The 21601-nt window shown below is 30.7% G+C and overlaps 1 protein-coding gene across 1 annotated transcript in view; it reads left to right on the top strand.

Moving 5' to 3' along the window:
* The window catches only part of LOC112679468 (annulin), a 30388-nt gene extending 13634 nt beyond the window's left edge, over positions 1–16754 (top strand). Inside the window, exons 3-15 of the mRNA XM_025549279.1 lie at positions 2041–2271; positions 8599–8735; positions 8957–9086; positions 9846–10075; positions 10519–10693; positions 11363–11501; positions 12718–12987; positions 13479–13558; positions 13642–13786; positions 14419–14561; positions 15146–15315; positions 15460–15596; positions 16435–16754. Coding sequence (XP_025405064.1) covers positions 2041–2271; positions 8599–8735; positions 8957–9086; positions 9846–10075; positions 10519–10693; positions 11363–11501; positions 12718–12987; positions 13479–13558; positions 13642–13786; positions 14419–14561; positions 15146–15315; positions 15460–15596; positions 16435–16570 — 2123 coding nt within the window. The 3' untranslated portion in view covers positions 16571–16754. The remainder of the gene's footprint in view (positions 1–2040; positions 2272–8598; positions 8736–8956; positions 9087–9845; positions 10076–10518; positions 10694–11362; positions 11502–12717; positions 12988–13478; positions 13559–13641; positions 13787–14418; positions 14562–15145; positions 15316–15459; positions 15597–16434) is intronic.
* Positions 16755–21601: the final 4847 nt, after the last annotated feature.

Raw genomic sequence — 21601 nt, 5'->3', positions numbered from 1 at the left:
AATCATGATAAAATAAAGTTTAAAATACAATCCAAGCTGATTTCGACACAGTTCGTCGTGGATTTCAGTACACCGAAAACGTATCAAATGACATTTTTTTTTCTTTGACAGTCATGTGAACATTTATACAGTTATTCGTACACATTGTTACTAACGTAATATTATCAATATTATTATATATTACCGCTGGATATTATTATTACTTATTTATTTTTCGTTATTATTTCGGTACATTCGGTATTATCGGTGGTGTATTGGAGGGTATACCCGATATGCTATTTTTATTCATCGCCTATAGCTTGTAATTTGACAGATATAAATAATACAGCTTGTGGTTATATTTATGACGCGATTCGGTATCGGACATACCTATTATTTTTCTTTTTTTTTTTTTTTAACGAAAAAATTCAAATTTGTTATCATCGAACAACAAGTTTTTGTTGTTAAACAGTTACAATTAAGGATGTGTTATGAGTGAGTTTTTTCGGTTCCTGCTATATGTGATTGTTACTAAATGAAATAAGGAGTGTTTATTTCAGCTATACATCACTGGGTATTATAGTTTGCGCCGTACAAATCGTTCGATAAGAACTCCTTTTCAACGAGATTTCGGTCGAACGATTATCATTATTTCTTTCCCCGCCGAAAACGACCGTCAAGTTCGTCGAACACGCGTACAATCCGAAAGCGTAAATATTATTGTGCCACCGTTATCACCGGCCGCGTACCGTCGACACGCGGCGCGCGCGACGGGACGGGGCCGCTTCGGCGTGGTTGCGCGCACGCGTTCGCCGATTGGGGGGCCCGCAGTTGCGAAACGTAAACACCGGTGTTCCCGTTGCTCTTGTCCGATTTGCGTTTCCTTAGCGCAGCCGCGAAGCGACGCCCACGCCCCGGCCCACTAACCGCGTGTCCCACTGAACACCGACCGCGTTGCAACTGCGTTAACTAAGCGCGGTGGCGCTTGAACAGGCGGTCGGTTTCGTATATGCGCGGCTCGTGCAACAATGTACCCAGGGCCGTGGTGAGGTCTGGTGGCGCCTCTGGCAAGTCACTGTACCAGCGCCCGCCCCCCTCCTCACCCGCAATGGGAAATTTGCATTTTTTTACGAAAAATCATTTTAGATACATTTGAGCATGTATAAGAACATAGTAAACGAGGTGTAATAAATACTAATAAACTTTAATGACTATTTGTATTACTTTAAAATATAAACAATAAAAACATGTAATTTTCTTCAAATTCTTTTGTTTTATAATTGTGTTTGATGATTTAAAATTTATTTAATACAATATTATTACAATGTTACATTTCTTGCTTTTACAGAGGCAAATTTATCAATGACATTATCAAATGAAATTGTTTTAACTACATATTTTTCATATTATGTGAAAGATATTACATAAGTAGTGTTGAAATTTGCGCCCCTCTTAGAATTGCGTCCCTGGCCCATGTCCTCTTGCCCTGAGATGACGCGACGTGCAAGCGCACTGCTTCCACAGAGATTTCTCTCCGCTGCACGAAGACTTCCGTCTCGAAAAACGGAACGAATCGTAATAACGTCTCGAAGTTTCACGCGCGAAAACTTCAGGACCACAAGTGGCATCGTACCTGCTTACGGTATACGCACTTGTACGCGCACCTGTTGCGTTCGCTGAACGTAACGACGTTGTACGATCAGTCGATAAACCGTTACGAACAGCGACGGGAAAAGGCGAAGAATAATATATATTATTATATTTATTAGTGCGTGTGTTCGCAACGCCACCGAAATATTGTGTCCTACACCTAAATCATTGTTTTTTTGCACTTTTACTGCACCTCGAGGTGCACATCGCATGTCAGATTTACGCGCGCGAACAAAACTTGTGTACACGACAACAGTGGTACGTAGGACCGTACGGTACGGTTTATTATAATATTGCATAGAACCAGTGCTCAAACAACACACTATGTTTACGATCGATTTAATTTCATACCGTTGTCTAACAACGAACCACTTACGCGAAACTGATTCGATTTCGGTGTTTCTTTTGCAGTGGTTCGCCGATCGGTCAACCCGAGTGGCCAAGGCCCGTTGAACTTGGAATGGATCAACTACTGCTTCACGAAAAACGGCCAAAAACACCGGTCCGACTCATACTATTGTATGAACGAGCGGAATCCCACTCTGGTGGTACGAAGAGGATTGCCCATTTGCTTTTACTTAAAATTCGACAGAGAATTCGACATGGCTACAGACTACGTGTCATTCATGTTCAAATTGACAGGTAATTACTTTTTTATTTGCACTAAACGTGGTTATTGTTGCGGTATAACAACTGAGGTGGACTGGTGTATTATGAGCTTGACGCACACCCTGTCTCACATAAGTTATATTTATTGAATTAATAATGTAAATGATTTTCTTCCGACAAAATAACAAATAACTTAGCACGAAAGTTCTGTTTTTCAGGTTTTTCTACAAATCCAAAAATGTATAATTATTATTTAAACACTATATATTAATTTACAGTAATAAACTTAAAAATATTTTGTAACTACTGCAATAAGTTTCTAATTTATAGCGACTAGCTAATGGATAAATAGGTGTACATAGATTTTTACAAATAATATCAAAGTGAAATTTCTTTTTTATAATATTTTAATAGAAATATTTTCATTACCAGGAAAGTCGTATTTTTTCTAAGTCCAGGCATTAACGAGTTAATAAGTTAAAAGTTAAATTAAAGTTAACTTAATTTAACTTATTAAATTAACTTATTTCATTACTGATTAACTCATTGCTTATTTCATTAACTTCTTAACTTAACTCATTTCCTTACAGATTAACTTGAAATAAACAAATTATTTTTTGATTTATTCCAATTAAGTTAATTTTGATTTTCAAGACCAGAAAAATATTTTCGTAAAATGCCGCATTCGATAACAATTCAAGAGTTCATGGAATTAAGAAAAATATAAAAATAAAAATTTCGAAGAATTTTTAGATAAGATCATAATATTTAACACGGTATGAACTATTAATAGGTGTCTCGCCGGTTTTGGGAAAAGTACTCAATCGCCTTAAGACTATTGAGCAAAAATAGCCATGCCATCCATGAATTATATTACCATTGTCATGAAAAGTGGCCGTAAATTTATATTTCAAAAATAGGTACATATTATCAATGACTAAATAATTCTAATAATAATTGTACAATATTATTATTATATTTATTCCAAAATCTACGATATTATTAGATATTATTGAATAAGAGAAGAAATAAAATATAACCAGTAAATGGTTATAAGTTATAACTATAATTTAACATTGTTTTGTAGTAATTTTTAATACTTAATATAGTTTAACTAAGGTATATTTATGTAAAATACATTATCAATAAACATTATAACAATAATGCTTGAAACGTAGGTCCAAGTGTAGTTAAAACTCAGGCATTGGGATAAGAAGATCCCAACCCAGCATATTTAGCCAATTTGATATTACTATATAAATGCTTACACGAATACGTTTGTAAAAAAAATTCAAATCTTTCGTGGCACATTTCAATGAAAATAAGTAACATCTATTACTCATTTATACAATCGCATAACAATAAGTTTCAACACTGCTGGTAGTTAACTCACATGTAGCTTAATATATGTTTTTATATTTAGATGGTTTGTTGTGAATAATAAACGAACGCTTAAGAATTATTAAATATTAAAATTAAAAATAGGCGTTTTTTATACCAATATTCGATACGCTCTATTTTTATATTGTACTACAAGCCATTAGGGCTGTTTGGTTAAGAGGACGCCACTTGTGTTGTATCCGTCTGACATACGTACAACATAGCAAATTTACGTTCAGTAATTCAAATGTAGTGATGTTAGCGTTAATATTAGAGTAAACTGAACTATAATCAAATTTTAAGGGAAGAACATTATCTGTGTTTTGTTGGTCGGTTTTACTCGATATTTTAATTTTTAAGCGCGTTATGAGTATGTAAGATATTACAATTAAAAAAAAACTCATTAAAAATTAAAATATTGGAAAAATATCGGCCAACAAAATATAGATAATGTTTTTCTTTCCAGTTTACTTTAATATTAAAGGTAACGTGACTACATTTGAATTAATGAACGCAAATTTACTATGATGTACATATATCAGACGGAGACAAAACATGCGGGTGTGGCGTCTTCTTAACACGAAAACGTGCACCGAAATATTATGTTTAAATTAAATTCGGTTTGATTTTGAAAATTTACTTTACAATAAAAACAAACATCTCTTAAAATTTGAAGTAATAACGATTGACTTTATATGAAAATCATATCGAATATATACAAATGTTTAAATACATCTCTAGCCTCGTTCAGAATCTTAAGCTCATATTAGATGCCTGATATTTAGTACAGTAGTATATAGTATGCAAAAAATTATATTATGCATTTACTGCATAAATAAAAACACGACTATCACATTATCGCACCATGATCACTATCGAAATATTATGTCGTACCATTAATTATTAGTTTTTCAACGACTTCAGGAAATGCATTTAACCGCTGGGCTGTTGTGTAGGACGTGTTGTTTGTTCTAATAATGATATGCCTGCAATATCAATACGTTATTGTTATAGTTTTATTAACGACCATGAACGCATGCAACGTAGGCAACACGCTTCAAAGTGTTATGCGATCATAATATTATTATTGTTAATGTACACGTACGCTGCACAAATGCATTAATTATGTAGGTGCGCAAATAATGCAATGTTGCTGCAGTGCGTGGACAGTATGAAATCAGTTAAAAACAATTATTAGAAAAGGTTTTCTTGTTTCGTTTAATATTTGTCCTCGCGTACATGTTGTTTCCGAGTTTCATCTCGACGCAACTTCGGCGAGACTGTTACAAAATAATATTTTATAGAAATGAAATTATTCGCTCGACCTAGTTGCGAGTACTGCACGTGCAACACATATAAGTCATACCCTTTTTTAACTACAGCATAAAATCCGCATAACGTACCAAACTATTTTTCCACGTTTGGCATTTTTCCACGTTTAAGAAACTGATGAAATGTTAACTAATTTAATATTTGAAAATGCGTTCGTTGTGTTATATTGCTGAAACTGAATTACACTACAAAAGAAATTTGAAATATTTAAATTACTTCTGTTTTTAGTGTTTTCGTTCCATTGAAGTAATATGAACATAATACGATGGATTTTACTTAACCTTTGTTCACTTTAGTACGTGTGTCATTTTTCCATGTTACTAAGTCTTACGTACTTACATACTGCTTTTAAGTTACCAGTGATTTAAAATTATTTTATTCGAACGATAGTGAAATTCCTTGATATAACTTATAAAGTTTGTTGATAATGTAATAAAAACATCGATAGTGATAATTCACTTTAATTCACTTAAAAAAATTGAAAACTGACTAACATACTACTGTCTAGTCCTTTGGTCTGCATGCGAGCATAGTTTATTAAATTTACATTTGAAAATCGTTCAGTTTCTATTTTTTTTTTTTCATTTTTTACCTATGGTACTTAATATTTTATTAAAAATTATTTGATTTGCAATTTAGATTGTCTAATTGTGTAATAAGACAGATAATAAAGTGAACTCAGCGTTTACCATAGTATTGACGTGTATTATACTATTGCACATAGGTGTGTCTGCGGAGTAACCATAAATACATATTTGTTAATCTTGTTTCGTATAATACGTTTTTGTTATATAAAAATCTTTTTAAGTTTAATTAATTAAAATATAATGCTGGTCGACTTATGTAGTGGATAGGTTTTTAGATTATTTAAGATCAACTGACGAGGTATTTGGTTCCTAACGTGGGTATATGTAATCGCAAATATGCATTACTTATTTCATTAAATTTTTAAAATAATATTTTGTCCCGAATAATACTACATCCACTGCAAATTATATCGATACATAGATAATATTGTTTTGATTTTATACTTAAATAAAAATATATAACGTATATTAAACGATGAATATTTTTAAATTTGATATTATCTGTTTTAAAATATTTGATTTACGAGAGGAGCGTACACGTAGAGCTGGAAACGTAAAAATGAATACTATCAAAATGATAGCATTCGCGGACCAAAATATATGTAGATTATTTTGATAAGCAAACATTATATGTTAACGCTCATCCACTACATTTTTTTTTGTTTTTTTTTTTCCTTTTTTTATTTTAATGATATTCAATATTTTAACACATTTTCGCTTTTATTCACTAAAAAATGTTTTTGCAATTTAATGTTAATCATTCATGGCATTTATGAGTCCATAACTGGTTATCTATTTCACTATAATACATTTTACTTTTGGATTCTATAAATAAATATTATAATTAACTAATAACATATTCTCAATAATATCATAATTCATTGGATGTTAATTTAAAACAACTTTATAGTACGAGTACATAATGAATAAATAATTATAAAAAATTGCCTTAATATTTTATAAAATATATGTTATTTTATACATACATAGGGATGTCAATTAATTACTAATTTTTTAATCGAAATTTTACAGCAATCAGATGTATTTATACCAAATTTAATCTGTACTTTACGTGAATGCTAGACACAAAATAAAAATATCCTTTACATGGTATTCATAATAATAATGTAAAAGAAGTACTTCGGAGTTATTTTCTGAGCAACTAAAGTACATTATGTCTATCGAAATAACATTATCACTCTATATATCATACAACTTTAATAAATTTGTTTGATGTGCAGTTGCAGTTTAATTATACGCCCACTCATATGCACATATAATTAAGATTACTAAAGTAGGCGTTGATTCTATAATGTTTTCATAGTCTCTGTGTCATTTTCGTGTCGAAAACAACATGTTCACACGCCTCTATTATAAGGATTTATAATATAATATAGTCATTGTTAAAAGAATAAACATGTGTTAACGTCAGAAAAGTGTAAATGAAAAGGTTATTATTATATCAAGAGCGAAATTGTAAGAATTTTTTTTTCCCATCCTGTTGTGTTAAAAGAAAAATTAAATTATACGTCACGTTTTGTCTTTAAATAAATAAACATGAAATTGTTCAAGATTTCGTGTGAAAGATCACAAATTTTAAATAATCTTATTTCTATTAATATCACTGCCGATCAATTAATTATGAGTAGATGTTTATTTTAAGTAAATAAGCTATTGAATATCATATATATATATATTTATGTATGAGAATAGACGTTCAGATGTTTTATTTATTAGTATTGGATTAAGTCCAAATTAATAACTTTTCACCCAGTATAATTTATGTGTGAAATAATAATATAAAATATATTTGAAATAAATTAATGGGTACGTGATGTAAATCAAACCAACAAAAAACTATGGGATTACATTCTAGTTAACGAGCATTAACCAAAATATGTATACATTTATTATCAGTATAAATAATTTCGTACGGATTAGCCTGATTTGTTGTGAATGTTGCATGAATTGGTACGATTTAATGGTTCTTTTCGAATTAGTTTTTTGAATTTCTATAAATAATACGATTTAGATGAAATAGAATTTCATAGAAATTCAAAACCAAAAGATTCGTTTGAAATAGATCACGAAGTATTACTATTGCATAACATTTATTTAATGCGACGTACGTCATGTAACGTGGTGTATATATTTGCCTATATGCGACGCCTCGAAAATAGTCAACCAACGATTGTTTATATTACGTGGTAGAATAAATTCACATTCGCTTATTAAGGGGTTTTATATAGATAATCACAAAAGCATATTATAAAAAAAAAAACTAATTTCGCTATAAGTAATTTAGTGGTCTTGTGAAATTTCAGCATCAAACCACCATAAAATATTGCAGGATTATTAAATTCTAGATCAACTGTTTAACGTGAACTAAGTACAAATGAATAAAAATAAACATCTCGTAGATTTTTGAAGTGTTTGTAATGAACTGAAGAACATTTTATTTGCAATGTACTGTTTTAATTTTTATTGAACTATTTAAAAACATATTCATTAATTTTATATAATTAAGAAACAAATTTTTTACGAATAAATTATTTTAAATCTGTGTATGTAATTGAAAAAAAAACAACGTGTATCGTAAATATAAAAATAAAGCTCTCTGTCACAATTTAATAAATGTATAAATATTTTATCATTCAAATCGTTATTATCAGAATATAATAATCATTACACAATATAGACAAAAAATAATTTTCTTAAATAGAGTATACTCGTATGTGGTTGATATTTAATATCAAAACAGACCGTATTATACGACACTTTTGAGTTGTGGTACTCTATACAAATCAGTGTACGGCGAAAAAGAAAAACACTAATGAATTTATCGCACATATTTTGAAACAATAAGATATCTTAGTTAAAATCATCGTCAATATATTTTTTTTAAACATAATTTATTTCAATTACATGACAATTAGTGAAACGTAGGTATGTGAAATAAATTTATACGCATTTTAAACCAGTGAATTGGCGTAATACGTTATCGCCGAAATAATTATTTTCCAATCAGAAATCTTAAACAATTTGATTTCAAATGTTTCAGAAGCGGGAGATACAAGTTTTGGAAATAATACTCAGGCTGTTGTTCCCCTAAAGAAAAACCCAACGAACGGCAATGGTCATTGGTCGGCGTACGTGATGCATACGGACGATGTGGGCCCAAATATGGTCAGCGTCAGGGTAAGTTATAATAATTTGTTCAAACTATATAAACATATAGTGTATTTAAAAAGTATGGAAACTTGGTGTAATTATTACATTGCATACACACTTATGTTTTAATACTTATTGAGCGTATACTCTATATAGTGTGTGATATTCGGTTGCGAGTTTTATCATTAAAATAACGTTTTTATTACCAATTTATAAATGTATAAATATACTTATGTATGTGCGTATAGATAACGCCACCGAACAATTGCATCGTAGGACAATGGGAGTTTGACGTGGACACCCGGTTGGGACAAGAAGCGGCGTTGTTCTCAGCTAGAGGAAATCCGTTTTACATACTGTTCAATCCATGGTGTCCAAGTAAGTTGTTGCAGTTTAAGCCTTTTTGTATACTATGAAGATGTACGAAGTTCAGTAGTAAAATTTTACTCCTAAACTGCACGAGCTAAAATGCTTCCATGTCGTTTATAAATACTTAGTTACTTCGTGGCATATTTTCATTATTAGTATTTGGGAGGGGGGTGGATAGATTGAATGAATTATTATATGCGTATGCGTTACATAAGGTATATTAAATTTAAACTGTAAATTTGTATGCTGAATAAAATTCTTAACACTGCCTAAAGCAGAAATTTTCAATCTGTGGGTCGCATTCTCGTAGAGGGATGATACAATTTCAAGAGAGGCATGAACATTATAAAATTACAATTTATTGAAGCTAAGTAGTGCCAACCATTTATTTGTACCTAATTAATAATGATAAATTTAAAATGTAATATTTAAGAAAGTGAATATAATATAATTTGTTATAATAATTTTAAATTATAATAATAATTTTTTCCTAATAAATAAATTTATTAAACATTTAAAAAAAAACTTTATTGATATTGATATCATCATATTAATCCAATAATTAACATTAAAGGCTATGTATTAAAATATATACATTTATATATAATAAACATAATTCGATTTTATTATGGTAAGGGGTCATAAAATAGTATGAATGGGGCAAGTACCTCAAAAGGTTGAAAACCTTTAGCCTAAATCTTGGATATTGCTGTTTTATTTATTGAATCAAAGTGTACAATCGAAATATTTATATGTTATTGTGTACAGCTGACGAAGTGTACATAAGAGACGAAAAGCTTCGTGAAGAATACGTGTTGTGCGAAGAAGGACTGATGTGGCGTGGCTCTCATAGCAGGCAGAAAAAAGTAATGTGGACATTCGGCCAGTTTCAAAAGAACATGTTGGAGATCAGTTTTCTGTTATTGTTGAAGATCAGACGATTAGCGCTAATACACTGCAGCGATCCAGTGAAAGTGTCGAGGAACCTATCTGCCGCGGTAAGTCAGAACTCAAAATGGAGTAGTTCAATGAGAGAAAAATTATCATCGTGTTCCTGTGTAATTCGATTATATGATATAAATAATATTAATGCACCAGTAATTAAGTGCATTTATTGTTGGCTTAGATGCAGGAGTCGGCCAGTTACTGCCAACTGTCACATACTATCTGACCCGCTATAATATTCCACAGAATATTTAATATAAATGTGTAATATAGACACTTATTTATACCTATAAATATTTTTATATTAAATGGATCAAACCAAAAAGATTAATTTTTTTAAGTATTTTAATTATTCAGTTTTATTACTGTTTTTGTAATTTTAAAACGCACTTACAAATTATATGTTTTTAAGTGATGCATTAGAAGTTTTCAATTTAGACAATTTTTTCGAAATCAAATTTTTGCACAGTATTAATGAGGTTTTTTTTTTCAATAGGTAAATGCACCCGATGAATTGGGTGTTATTGTAGGTAATTGGACTGAAGATTTTTCTGGTGGTAACCCACCGATCAATTGGTTGGGAAGCGCAGACATTTTAAATCAATTCCTCAAGACAAAAAAGCCTGTGAAATATGGACAATGCTGGGTCTACGCTGGCGTTCTTACTACGGGTTTGTTCATAGTATTATTTTTAAGTGATTGGAACTATAATTAAAATAATGAGATCAAATGTATATCGTACTACGATACCCTATACTATTTTATTTGTTATTATGTTAAAATGTTATTGAATTTTCCTACATTAATTTTTAACATTGTTTTATTTCATTTGCTTTTATTTTAATTCAGATAAATAAAAATTATATTTTTTTAAGAACCCGACTACAAAGTATCATACATTAAAAGATAATTTACTCAGCTTTGTGTATCTTGACCATAATATTTTATTAAATTCGGGAATGTATAATGCTAATAGTTCATTAGTTAAATGGTTTTCTACCTTTTTTATTACTTTCGTGATAATTAATATAACCATATTCATATTTAGAAACTGTGTACAAAATCGTACATGTTCGTATTTCATTTATTTGTAAATCGTAGTGTAAATAGATTTTCTTATCTTTTTGTACATTTAATAATAAATGTATTTACAATTTGGGAGTTATTTATTTTAGATATAACGTTACGATTGTATAGACTTTAAACAATTTTACTAATTTAATATTAATCTCATACAATTATTTTTAACCATTACAATTAGATTCCAAGACTGCTGTGAGTCTCTTTAATAAAAGCCTTATTAGTAATTTACGTGTACGTATGATAATGTTTGTGCATAGTTTGCAGGGCTATCGGAATACCTTGCCGTCCCGTGACGGCATATTGCGCAGCTCACGATACGCAAAACAGTTTAACAATCGATTACATGGTTGACGAGAATGGCAAAATACTCGAAGAGCTACAATCAGACTCGATTTGGTGAGTAATATAATTGTATAACGTGCAGGTATTAAGATTATCGGTCATTTTTTGTAGAGTTATCTTCGTTATCATAAAGTGAAATTTATTATATAAGTAGTATATATTATTATTTATTATATAGAGAAAATTACTTTTCAGTAGCCCATCTTTATTCATGCACGGGAACCAAATACAAACGTGCAAGCGCGTTTGTTTAAAAATATGCTGTAGTGTGTAGTCAGGGCCACATTTCAGATTTTGGCGCCCAATACAAATTAAATCATTCACTGCCCCTCCTGCTAGGGCATATTTTAGGAAGATATATTTGGGTATCTCTCCCTGTGAAAATATAAAATATATACTTTAATATAATTACTTTCAAATTTTATATAACAGAAATAATTTAATGAAACAAAAAAAAATTATCAATTTTAATATTTCATAATAATAATACGAGTATATATATATATTAAAATATAATAAAAATAATTATAATTTATAATTTTCTAGTACTTACTTTATAACCAGTGGTGTTTAAAAGGGGGGTGTTGGGGTCAGATCCCTCTCTAGGCTTTTTTTTTTCAATGTTATACAATAATATTCTTAGTATGAGGGCTTTAGAAACGTAAAAAAAAAAAATAATGATTTGTTTGAAAATGACCCCTCCCCCAATACAAAAGTTATGTATACGCCACTGCCTATAACATATAATAACAAACTCATTTAAACTTCACAGAAATTATATAAATCATAACTCATATTATAATAAATTAGTTTTTTTGATAAATGAACATATTATTAATAATTAATATTATAATAGTGTTATCATTAATTCAACATCGTGTCTGTATTATAAATATAATCACTTATCACGTAGTAAAATAATATTAGATGAAATTAAATAGTCTATGGTGACTGAATAATATAAACAATTAATAATGATAATCACTTATCAATGGGGCATGTGCGTTAAGTTTAATGGTTAAAATGGTTTTAAGTGATTCAATTTTTTGTTTTTCTTTCCACCATGATTATCAGAATTTATTCAAAATTGTCTACCTCTTTACTACCGCTCCTCAAAACTATAGCCACCCATTACAATCGTACCCGTTGTACCCCTCCCTCCTAAATGCGTCTCGCTTGATTTGCATTGAAGTCGACCACAAGTGTATCCGCGGCGACGCGTTACAGTCTTATTTTTCTTTATTACATTAATTCTCGTTCTTCCTTGCAGGAATTATCACGTGTGGAACGAGGTTTGGATGGCCAGGCCCGACTTGAACGTTCTAGATCGCAGCTGGCAAGTCATCGACGCCACGCCGCAAGAATTGAGCGAGGGCCAGTACAAATGCGGCCCGTCCAGCGTCACGGCTGTGAAGAACGGAGACATACGTGCCCCGTACGACACGGCTTTCGTGTACTCGGAGGTGAACGCTGACAAGGTGTACTGGAGATATTACGGACCGTCTCAGCCGACCAAATTGTTGCGCAAGGACACGGAAGCGTAAGTGTTTTAGTGCAGTGGTTTACAACCTTTTTCGGATCGCGACTCCCCGTTTTTTATTTTTTTGTAATGCTATCTCTTCAAAAAAAAAATTTTGTTTTATTCATCAAAATTTGATTTAATTACCGATAAACTATTTACATAATTAACAATTTTGATTAATTTACACTTAAAAATTTCACAAAATAAATAATTTACTTTGGTTTTTTTTAAATAATACGGAAAAATCATTTCATCCGTTATTTTTGGCAACCCCCAAACTTATGATTCGCGACCCCCAGATTGAAAACCACTGTTTTAGTGTGTTTGATTCACGATTATTACTCGCAAACGAATACAATTGCAACGAACTCGTAATTTTTATATTTTATTTCGATTTTGTACGCATTACATATTGTTTATATACATCATGTATACATATCGTTATAAATATCTGCGCTTGTCAATGACGCGTGCAACTGATAATGTTATCCGTTTTGCCCGTGTTATAGAATCGGCAAACTGATCTGCACAAAAGCAGTAGGCAAATGGGAACAGGAAAACATCACGGACAACTACAAATATCCCGAAAGTACGTGGCACAGACGAACCATACTATTTATGTTCATAATTATACTTATAAACCGTTATTAACGTGCTGTCTTATATTTTCAGATTCCAAAGAGGAAAGACTTACAATGCACTCGGCGTTAAAACAAAATAATAGTGTATTCAGCCGTTATTATTTGAACGAAGATTTCAATGAAATCAAATTCGATTTCGAATTAGTCGATGACATTATTGTGGGAGAAAATTTCAGGTTTAAATTAATATTCATTATTTTAACATTGTAAATATTGTTAATTTATACATCGAAAAATTGTCCGTAAAAAATATAAATATCTACATATAGTGAAGCCGATTTCTACTAATCAAAATCATTCCGTAGCGGTCTAACCATTTCGGTAAATTTCGAATTAGAAGATTAATTATATATTTTAATCTCTAAATATCAAATACCTATTGATACATTACTAAACGATACAAATTTAATTTGCCACAACCAACTTATTTTATATATATATATATATTTTATATTATATATACATTATATTCGAACTAAAAATATTTGATTCGTTTTATAAGATTTTCTGATAAAAAAGTTACATACACTAAAAAAATTAACTAACATCACTGGCAAGAAAATTAGTTACATAATAAACAATAATACACAGTTTATACTTGTTGGTAACTTTTAGCCTCATCCTTTTTGATAACTTTATCGTTTATTGTACGTTCTACATTGTAAGTTGTTCACCTATACATAACACAAACGGAATATAGTTAGCAGAATAGTTGGAACACTCAAGATGAAAAAATTTTTTGATATTTTGTACATTTTTTGACGCGTAATTATCACTAAAACGATAATATTTATAAATATAATTTCAGAGTTGCGGTAAAAATCACCAATAAAGGCCACAAAGATTACACAGTGAATGTGATTTTGCGTGTCGATACCGTGGATTACACTGGAAAAAATGGATCTCTCGTCACCAAAATCGAAGAACAAAAAGTCGTGCTTCACGATCCAGGTAATTCAAAAACGAAATAAAATGTAAAACGCAATGCTCATTTACTTCATAAAATATTACAGATTTAGTACTTGTTCGTTGTAGTAAAATGTATGTATATGTTTATACATTATGAAATATATATATATTTCTCAGGCATGAATATGCTCCTATTAGAATTATTAGAAATGAAATAGCCTCTATGTAGATTTTTAAATTTTTCTTTTACTCTATTATTCCATACGGTACTATAATTTAATGTGATAAACTTCCAAGAGCTATATTACTATAATTTTAAGAGCGTGATCTAAAATATTATCGCCCATATTCTACAAAGTTAAATTCTTGTTTTGGTATGGTAGCGAATAAACATCTGAATAAATGAAATACAGTGATATAAAAGAAAAAATCTCTATATTCCACCAGATATAATCCATTCTAGGAAAATTAGTGTTATTTTGTGCACAATTTTATGCTTGTCCATGTCTACTCTGAAATAATTTTACTTTTTGGCACTGCGTCTGTTATTACATGGAATTTGGTATTTAAAATACGCATAAACTCGGGTATATTAAAGTTATTTTTTTGTGTCTTGCGTGCTGTAGGATTGAATGTTGAATACGTTCAAACTGCTTTGACGTACTTTGATTATGGTAAGGACGTGAAAAGTCAAAATGTTTTCAACATATCCTGTCTGGCAAGTGTTGTAGACACAGACTATGAGTACTTTGGACAGGACGATTTTCGTGTTAGAAAACCGGATATAGAGTTCGAAGTGAGTGTCTGTCATATTTTAATATTATTGTCGACTTAACATTTAATATATTTTTTCGGGTACACACAAGCGTGCATTTCAATTTTATTCATAACAATTAAAAATAAAAATTAAATCATATTATTTAAACATTTGAAATATTAGATGATCGAGAAGCCTACCATGTCACAAGAAATCAAGGTGAACGTGAAGTTCAGAAATCCATTGCCCGTGGCTTTGAAAGATGGAAAATTCCTAATAGCAGGTTCATCTTTGCCAAAGACGTTGGAGTTGAAAGTAGGGTATGTACTATTAGAGTTAACATTTCTCAAATATGGATCCACATGATAAAATATATTATTTTATAATATATTATATCAACAACATAATACACTATTTAAGATTTATCAATAGTTGTGGTACTGATAAAAAAATATATTAATACGACAGCTTCGTGTTTTAATACACACACACACACATATATATATATATATCAAAATTATTTGAATAAACAGATGAATCATATGTGTCTATCATTTCCTTTTCTATGATCGTTTAAAAATAATAAATTATTTAAAAATATATTCCAAGGACCAAAGAATAAATTTGTTTTAATTTCTGTCACATAACAATGTGCATAATTTAATGTAGACTAAAACTTTCATTACCTACTGTAACTTTTTGGTTACGTCTAAGATTTAGTTAAATATCATAAACATTTATATTTTATGTTTATATCGCTCCGATGTTCATTTTTATATAAATTATATGTATCTTATGTTTAGGTTATATAGTTACATCACATATCCTTGCTTTTTATTAATTAATTTCCAAACGATGAAAATAATCTTTACTCGTTATGGGTAATAAAGTAAGTTCACAACGGTCCACTGACAGTTCACGATAATTGAGGCCACATAAAACTATTGTAGGGTACCTTGTACATACTATATTGTTGTTAAATCCAAGCCCTGCATGGTATTGTACAATTTGTAAAAAGGTACTTGTTGAAATTACAAATGAAGTATGAATACATAATTGTTTTGTTGGAAAGTCGATCAATTATTGTTCTGAAAAATCAGTTTTTGACGAATTACTACATAATTTAATTACATGAATATTTTTTGGTGTGTTATATAGCAAGGTGAGTGCAAAAAAAACTATAAACGTATCGTTTAAGTTTGTTCCGCAGTTCACCGGGAAGCAAGTAATCTCGGCAAAATTTACGTCAAAACAACTTCAAGATGTCGATGGGTATTTGCAGTTTATGGTATAAAACATAGAGGTTATATTCATATCGCTTTAAACTCGTATATAACATTTTTTTTGTGTAATTTTTATTTTTTTTCATATATAATATTTCTGATAAAAACTTTGTCCGTAGCTTAAGTTAAGCTACATAATCTCTTTTAAAATGTTATATTTTACTTAGTTTTAGTGTTACTAATGTATTTAGGTTAAAAAAAAAAGTAACAAGAACTGAATATATTGTGTTATTATAAACATTTTTTTCGAATTCGATATGTTTTATTTTGCTTTTGTATTTCATAATAATTATTTTTAATCATCGCGTTAAATAATAATTAAGACTACGCTATAAAATAAAATTTAGTTTTTAAACCTAGGAGTAAGATTATTATATTTTCTTATAGAACTTTTAGATACTATGGTAACACATATTATTACGAACCATTTCAAGTATACATACATAAGATTACAAAGTTTTAAAATCAACTATAAACATTTATATCGTAAATTTATAAACATAAAATCATATCTGCTTATTTTATATTATAATGTAATTAAGTAGAAAATAAATTAAACATTGAATTTTACTGACAAAATTGTAGTTGATCATTTACGTAAATAGGATTTAGCTGTCCGATTGTTAAAAAACTTAAGGTGCTGTATCAGCTATAATTAAACTACTGTTAGACCCCTTTCACACGACGCCACCATGATAATTATGGTGGCGCGGCCAAAAGAAACACAGAACTAGATTATGGTGGTGCGTCCAAATTAGTGGACACACGATCACATAAAGTGGCGCCTCCAAAACATTTATATGATTTCTTATGAAAAACGCGCGTTATTTTCAATTGATCGGTCACTAGTTGCGTGACCAGACGTATCTGCACTGTGTTTAACAAAATGGACAACATAATTTAATAATCATAATCAAGACGTCTATTGTTAACTTTTTTTAAGTATTATAGTATATGTAGATAAGTACCTAATACTATTACAATATATTAAATTACCTACATTGTCTTATATTTTATGGTAGTAGGTACAAAAAAGTTTTTTTAGTAGTATTTTTTAAAGTATTTATTAACCAATATATATATCTTACCTTAAAGTTACAATAAATTTTTCTACAGGTGAAATACAGTCTCTCATATTGGTATGTTGGCCAGTTAAATCATCATTAAGAATGCCGAAAAGTTCATTAAATGAATTGATCGACATTCTTAAATAATTAAAAAAATTGTCTTCATATTTTCAGTAAAATAAATTGAATAAGCCTTATGCAGAGCGATCAGTAATTAATGAATGTACCTAAAAACTTCCCGTTTTTTTTTCTTTGCACGTCTACTACGGTTGTACAAATAAGCAACACATGTTAACTCTTCAACTTTCACTTTGGAACTAAATATTGGTTTAATTGGTTTGTTTGAATGTTGTACATTGTAAAATAAAATAATAAAATAATGTGTCTGGTGGCGTGTTTAGTGGCTACACTTTTTTGGTGGTGCCACCATGGTTAGTGTGAAAGGAGCCTTACAGTAATCGATGAAACATTTGTGATTGGCTAAATACGCATAAATATAAATTCACACAGGAACGTGTATTTGGTTTTAAAAATAATCGATTTAAGCTTTAGTTGCCAAGTAATGTTTAAAACAGTATTCATTTTTTAAACATATCATGTTTAAAAAATGAAAATACAAAAATTGATATTACTTTAAAATGCGTTAAACGTAACAGCCAAATCCGCACAGGTTTTTACCGAAGTCGAACATTGAGAAAATTTCTTCGAACAATGATATCTGAAGACAGTGTTTGGTGCTGTATTTGGCCGTCGTACTGCGCACCGCCACCTGTTGAGTTAAACTACTTAAACGTCTGCACGAAACTTACTTACTTACTGATTATAATTGGATGCTCAGTGTTTTGTTTGTACCTAAAAAACGCTAAACGAAAAACTACGAAGGTACGTACGTACGGACATATCTCAAGTATCTCACCGTATCTCGTGCACCGAGAACGCGCTCGCAGAACGTTTTACGATTTATCGGGTTTCGTTTTGTCGTGTTTTTCTTTTTTTTCTTCTCATCACACACCGGCAGTCCTGCTGAACCACGTGATAGTCGGTAGCCGACCGGGGGAAAACGGTTCGAAACCGTGTTCCTAATATCTAATTTCAGAACAGCGATCCGATTAAAACGTGTACGAGAAACGTTTTTTATAAGTGATGGTCTATACCCGAGTCCAAAGTGTGGTGTTATTTTTTTTTCCGGTCGACGTTATTGCTGTGCAGACAGCGAACGACGACCGCACGTCGACAGGCCGCGAACAAGGCGTCGCGGCCACCGTCAGCCGTGGCACTGATCCGATCGCGGTCAAAGCTGGCCACGGCGGTGGTCCGATCGCAGTCATAGCCGGCCACGGTGGCGATCCGATCGCGGTCAAAGCCGACGACGGTGGCCATCCGATCACGGTCACAGCCGGCGACGGCGGTGATCCGATCGCGGCGGCCATCTCGATGGGGACGCTGAAGAACGTTGTGAAGAAAGTCGCGAGTCAGGCCAACAGGGTGTGCGGCAAAAACGGCGTGGGAACAGGTGGCAAGTCGAGCGGCTCGCTGCAGGTGTTGCTCCATGCCATGGCCGATTTCATCCGCGAGGTCGAATACGAGCAGCAGCACCGGGGCGAACCGACGGGTCAAACCCCGGATGCGGACAACAATTCGCCGTCCTCGCCGCCGCCACCCTCGTTCGAATTGATCTTGAAAAGGGTCCATTCCGCGACCAGCTGACCCCCTCCCCACTCCACCCGCACACAGCCGCCTTCGTGCCTGTATACAATTATATATACGATGGAGCACATCAGTGTGTGTTGTTTTTCGAAGTAAACAACACGACAGCCACCCTGTATACAATAACATACACGTATACGTGGCTTGCACGTTTGCGCACGCCGTGTTCGTGTCGTTTTACGGTTGTTGTGTTTATGAACAGGACCGCGGGCGCGGGACAAATGGGGCGCACTTGGTTTTAAATTTTCAGATTTTATCTCGCGTATAATATTAATAATAATAATAATAAAATGATACGTTTTTTTACTATACGAAATATGACGTGTTATATAACATAGTGTCGATTTTTTACCCTTCATCTATGTATATCCATTCGGTGCGACTAACTATAATTTTGTTCATTTGTACGAGATGTCTGATATACACGTCGAGTCGAATCCAAAAAACATAACATCTTTAATTGTATACGGTGCTAATCGTTATCATTATATCGTACGCACATGAAATTGCCCCTCCCCCCATTTTGTGCTTTCGGTTTCAAACAAATAATTGTAAATTAATTGTTAATAATTGTAAATGCAATTTTGGACTTTGTTAATCTTCAGGGAACTCGGAAAATCAAAATCGAAATGAGGGGCCAACTTTGTGCAGCTCCTTTCCTACTTCGTCCTATCGGATTCAAACTAATTCGAAATAATTGTAAATACATATTTGGAATTTATAAATCTCTAGAGAACTCGGAAAATTAAAACCAAATTATTATAATATATTATACTATTATTGTAAATATAATTATCATATTATGGGTGTGCTTTAATCATGTATATAGTTAGCAAATTGATTCTGATGATTTGGAAATTATCAATCATTTTAGACAACAATTTTATACTACTCAATTTACAATATGGATGTAATAATTATTCATTCATCTTACAAATATCAGAAAATCATATTTTCCCTACAAACATTATGAAAACAATATTACTTATTTAATATACTACCCTAACCTCGTAGGTACACGAAGATCAATGTGATACTTACATTTTCACATTATAGCAATAACTTAATACTTATATTACGATAGTATATAGTTTAATATTAGTAACGAATCGAACTTGTAATATTATTAACCTAGTATAGTATATACTATGATTACAATTATTGGTATTTGTAAATTCCAAGGAAATCGAAAAATCGGATGTTTATTGTCAATTCATATATTACATATATTTTTTTTAAATTATATGAAAAATGCATTTACCTTCCTAACTGAGTAATAAAATAACTTTACTAAAAAGTTTAGTTATTTTATTACAGTAACGAAAAGGTAATGATATAACTTATAAATTATTATTAATAACTCATTACTAATAACTTATTAGTAATAAGCGCGGTATTTTAATTAATTTTTTAAAATCTGAATCAGCACTTTTACTACAATTTAGACATTTATTGAACCAGGGATTGGTACCTTTATGATTTTACGGTTCCGGGTTTTAATTATTATATTAAAAGATTCGGGTTCCGGTTATTGAAAAATATAAAATAATGGTTCTTTCTAAGTGTTTTTGAGATAGGATAAGACTATAATTTATAATATTTCATAGTGTACAATGCCTAAATATTAATTATACTAGTCAAAGCAAAGTTAAGTAAACCAAATATTATAAATAACAACTTGTTTTGTATGGTATATTAAATAATGAGAAAAATATTTGATTAATTATACTAAAATATTTTTATATAATTAACAAAATTATGAGTTAATACAACTATTTTACTATTTTGTAATGGACAACAATTAAGAAATTAAAAAATATATAATTTAATAAATAAAAAAACGATTAGTTCAATGCACAAAAAAATTACTCTTAAGTCAACATTAGTTAGGTATTATTAATATGCTCAATAAATTTGACATTTTATTTAGTATTTAGAAATATCTAATAAATGTATGGGAAGTATTTAAAATTAAATTAAATGCAAATTGCCTTCAACTAATCGGCAATATTTATAATGCTTAAATTGTCTATAGTACCGTTATCCTAAACAATAGGAATATACAGTAACTAGAAATTGTTCAAGCGTTAAATTATATCTAGAATAAAACACGATTTGTTAGTTAAATTATTACATAATCATTAGGGCTCGGATTTATATGTAAATACATATTTTTACTGTAACTTGATAAATTAATTTAGGTAAGTGATAAATTCGTTTCGAGGAATTTCCAATCAAATGAACTATATTTTATTTTACATATTTTTA

The sequence above is a fragment of the Sipha flava genome, unplaced genomic scaffold (genome assembly GCF_003268045.1).
Source record: "Sipha flava isolate LNK unplaced genomic scaffold, YSA_version1 162_pilon_pilon, whole genome shotgun sequence".
NCBI classification, from domain to species: Eukaryota; Metazoa; Arthropoda; class Insecta; order Hemiptera; family Aphididae; genus Sipha; species Sipha flava.
The sequence above is the reverse complement of the archived record's forward strand: the minus strand, read 5'-3'. Positions and strand labels throughout refer to the sequence as shown.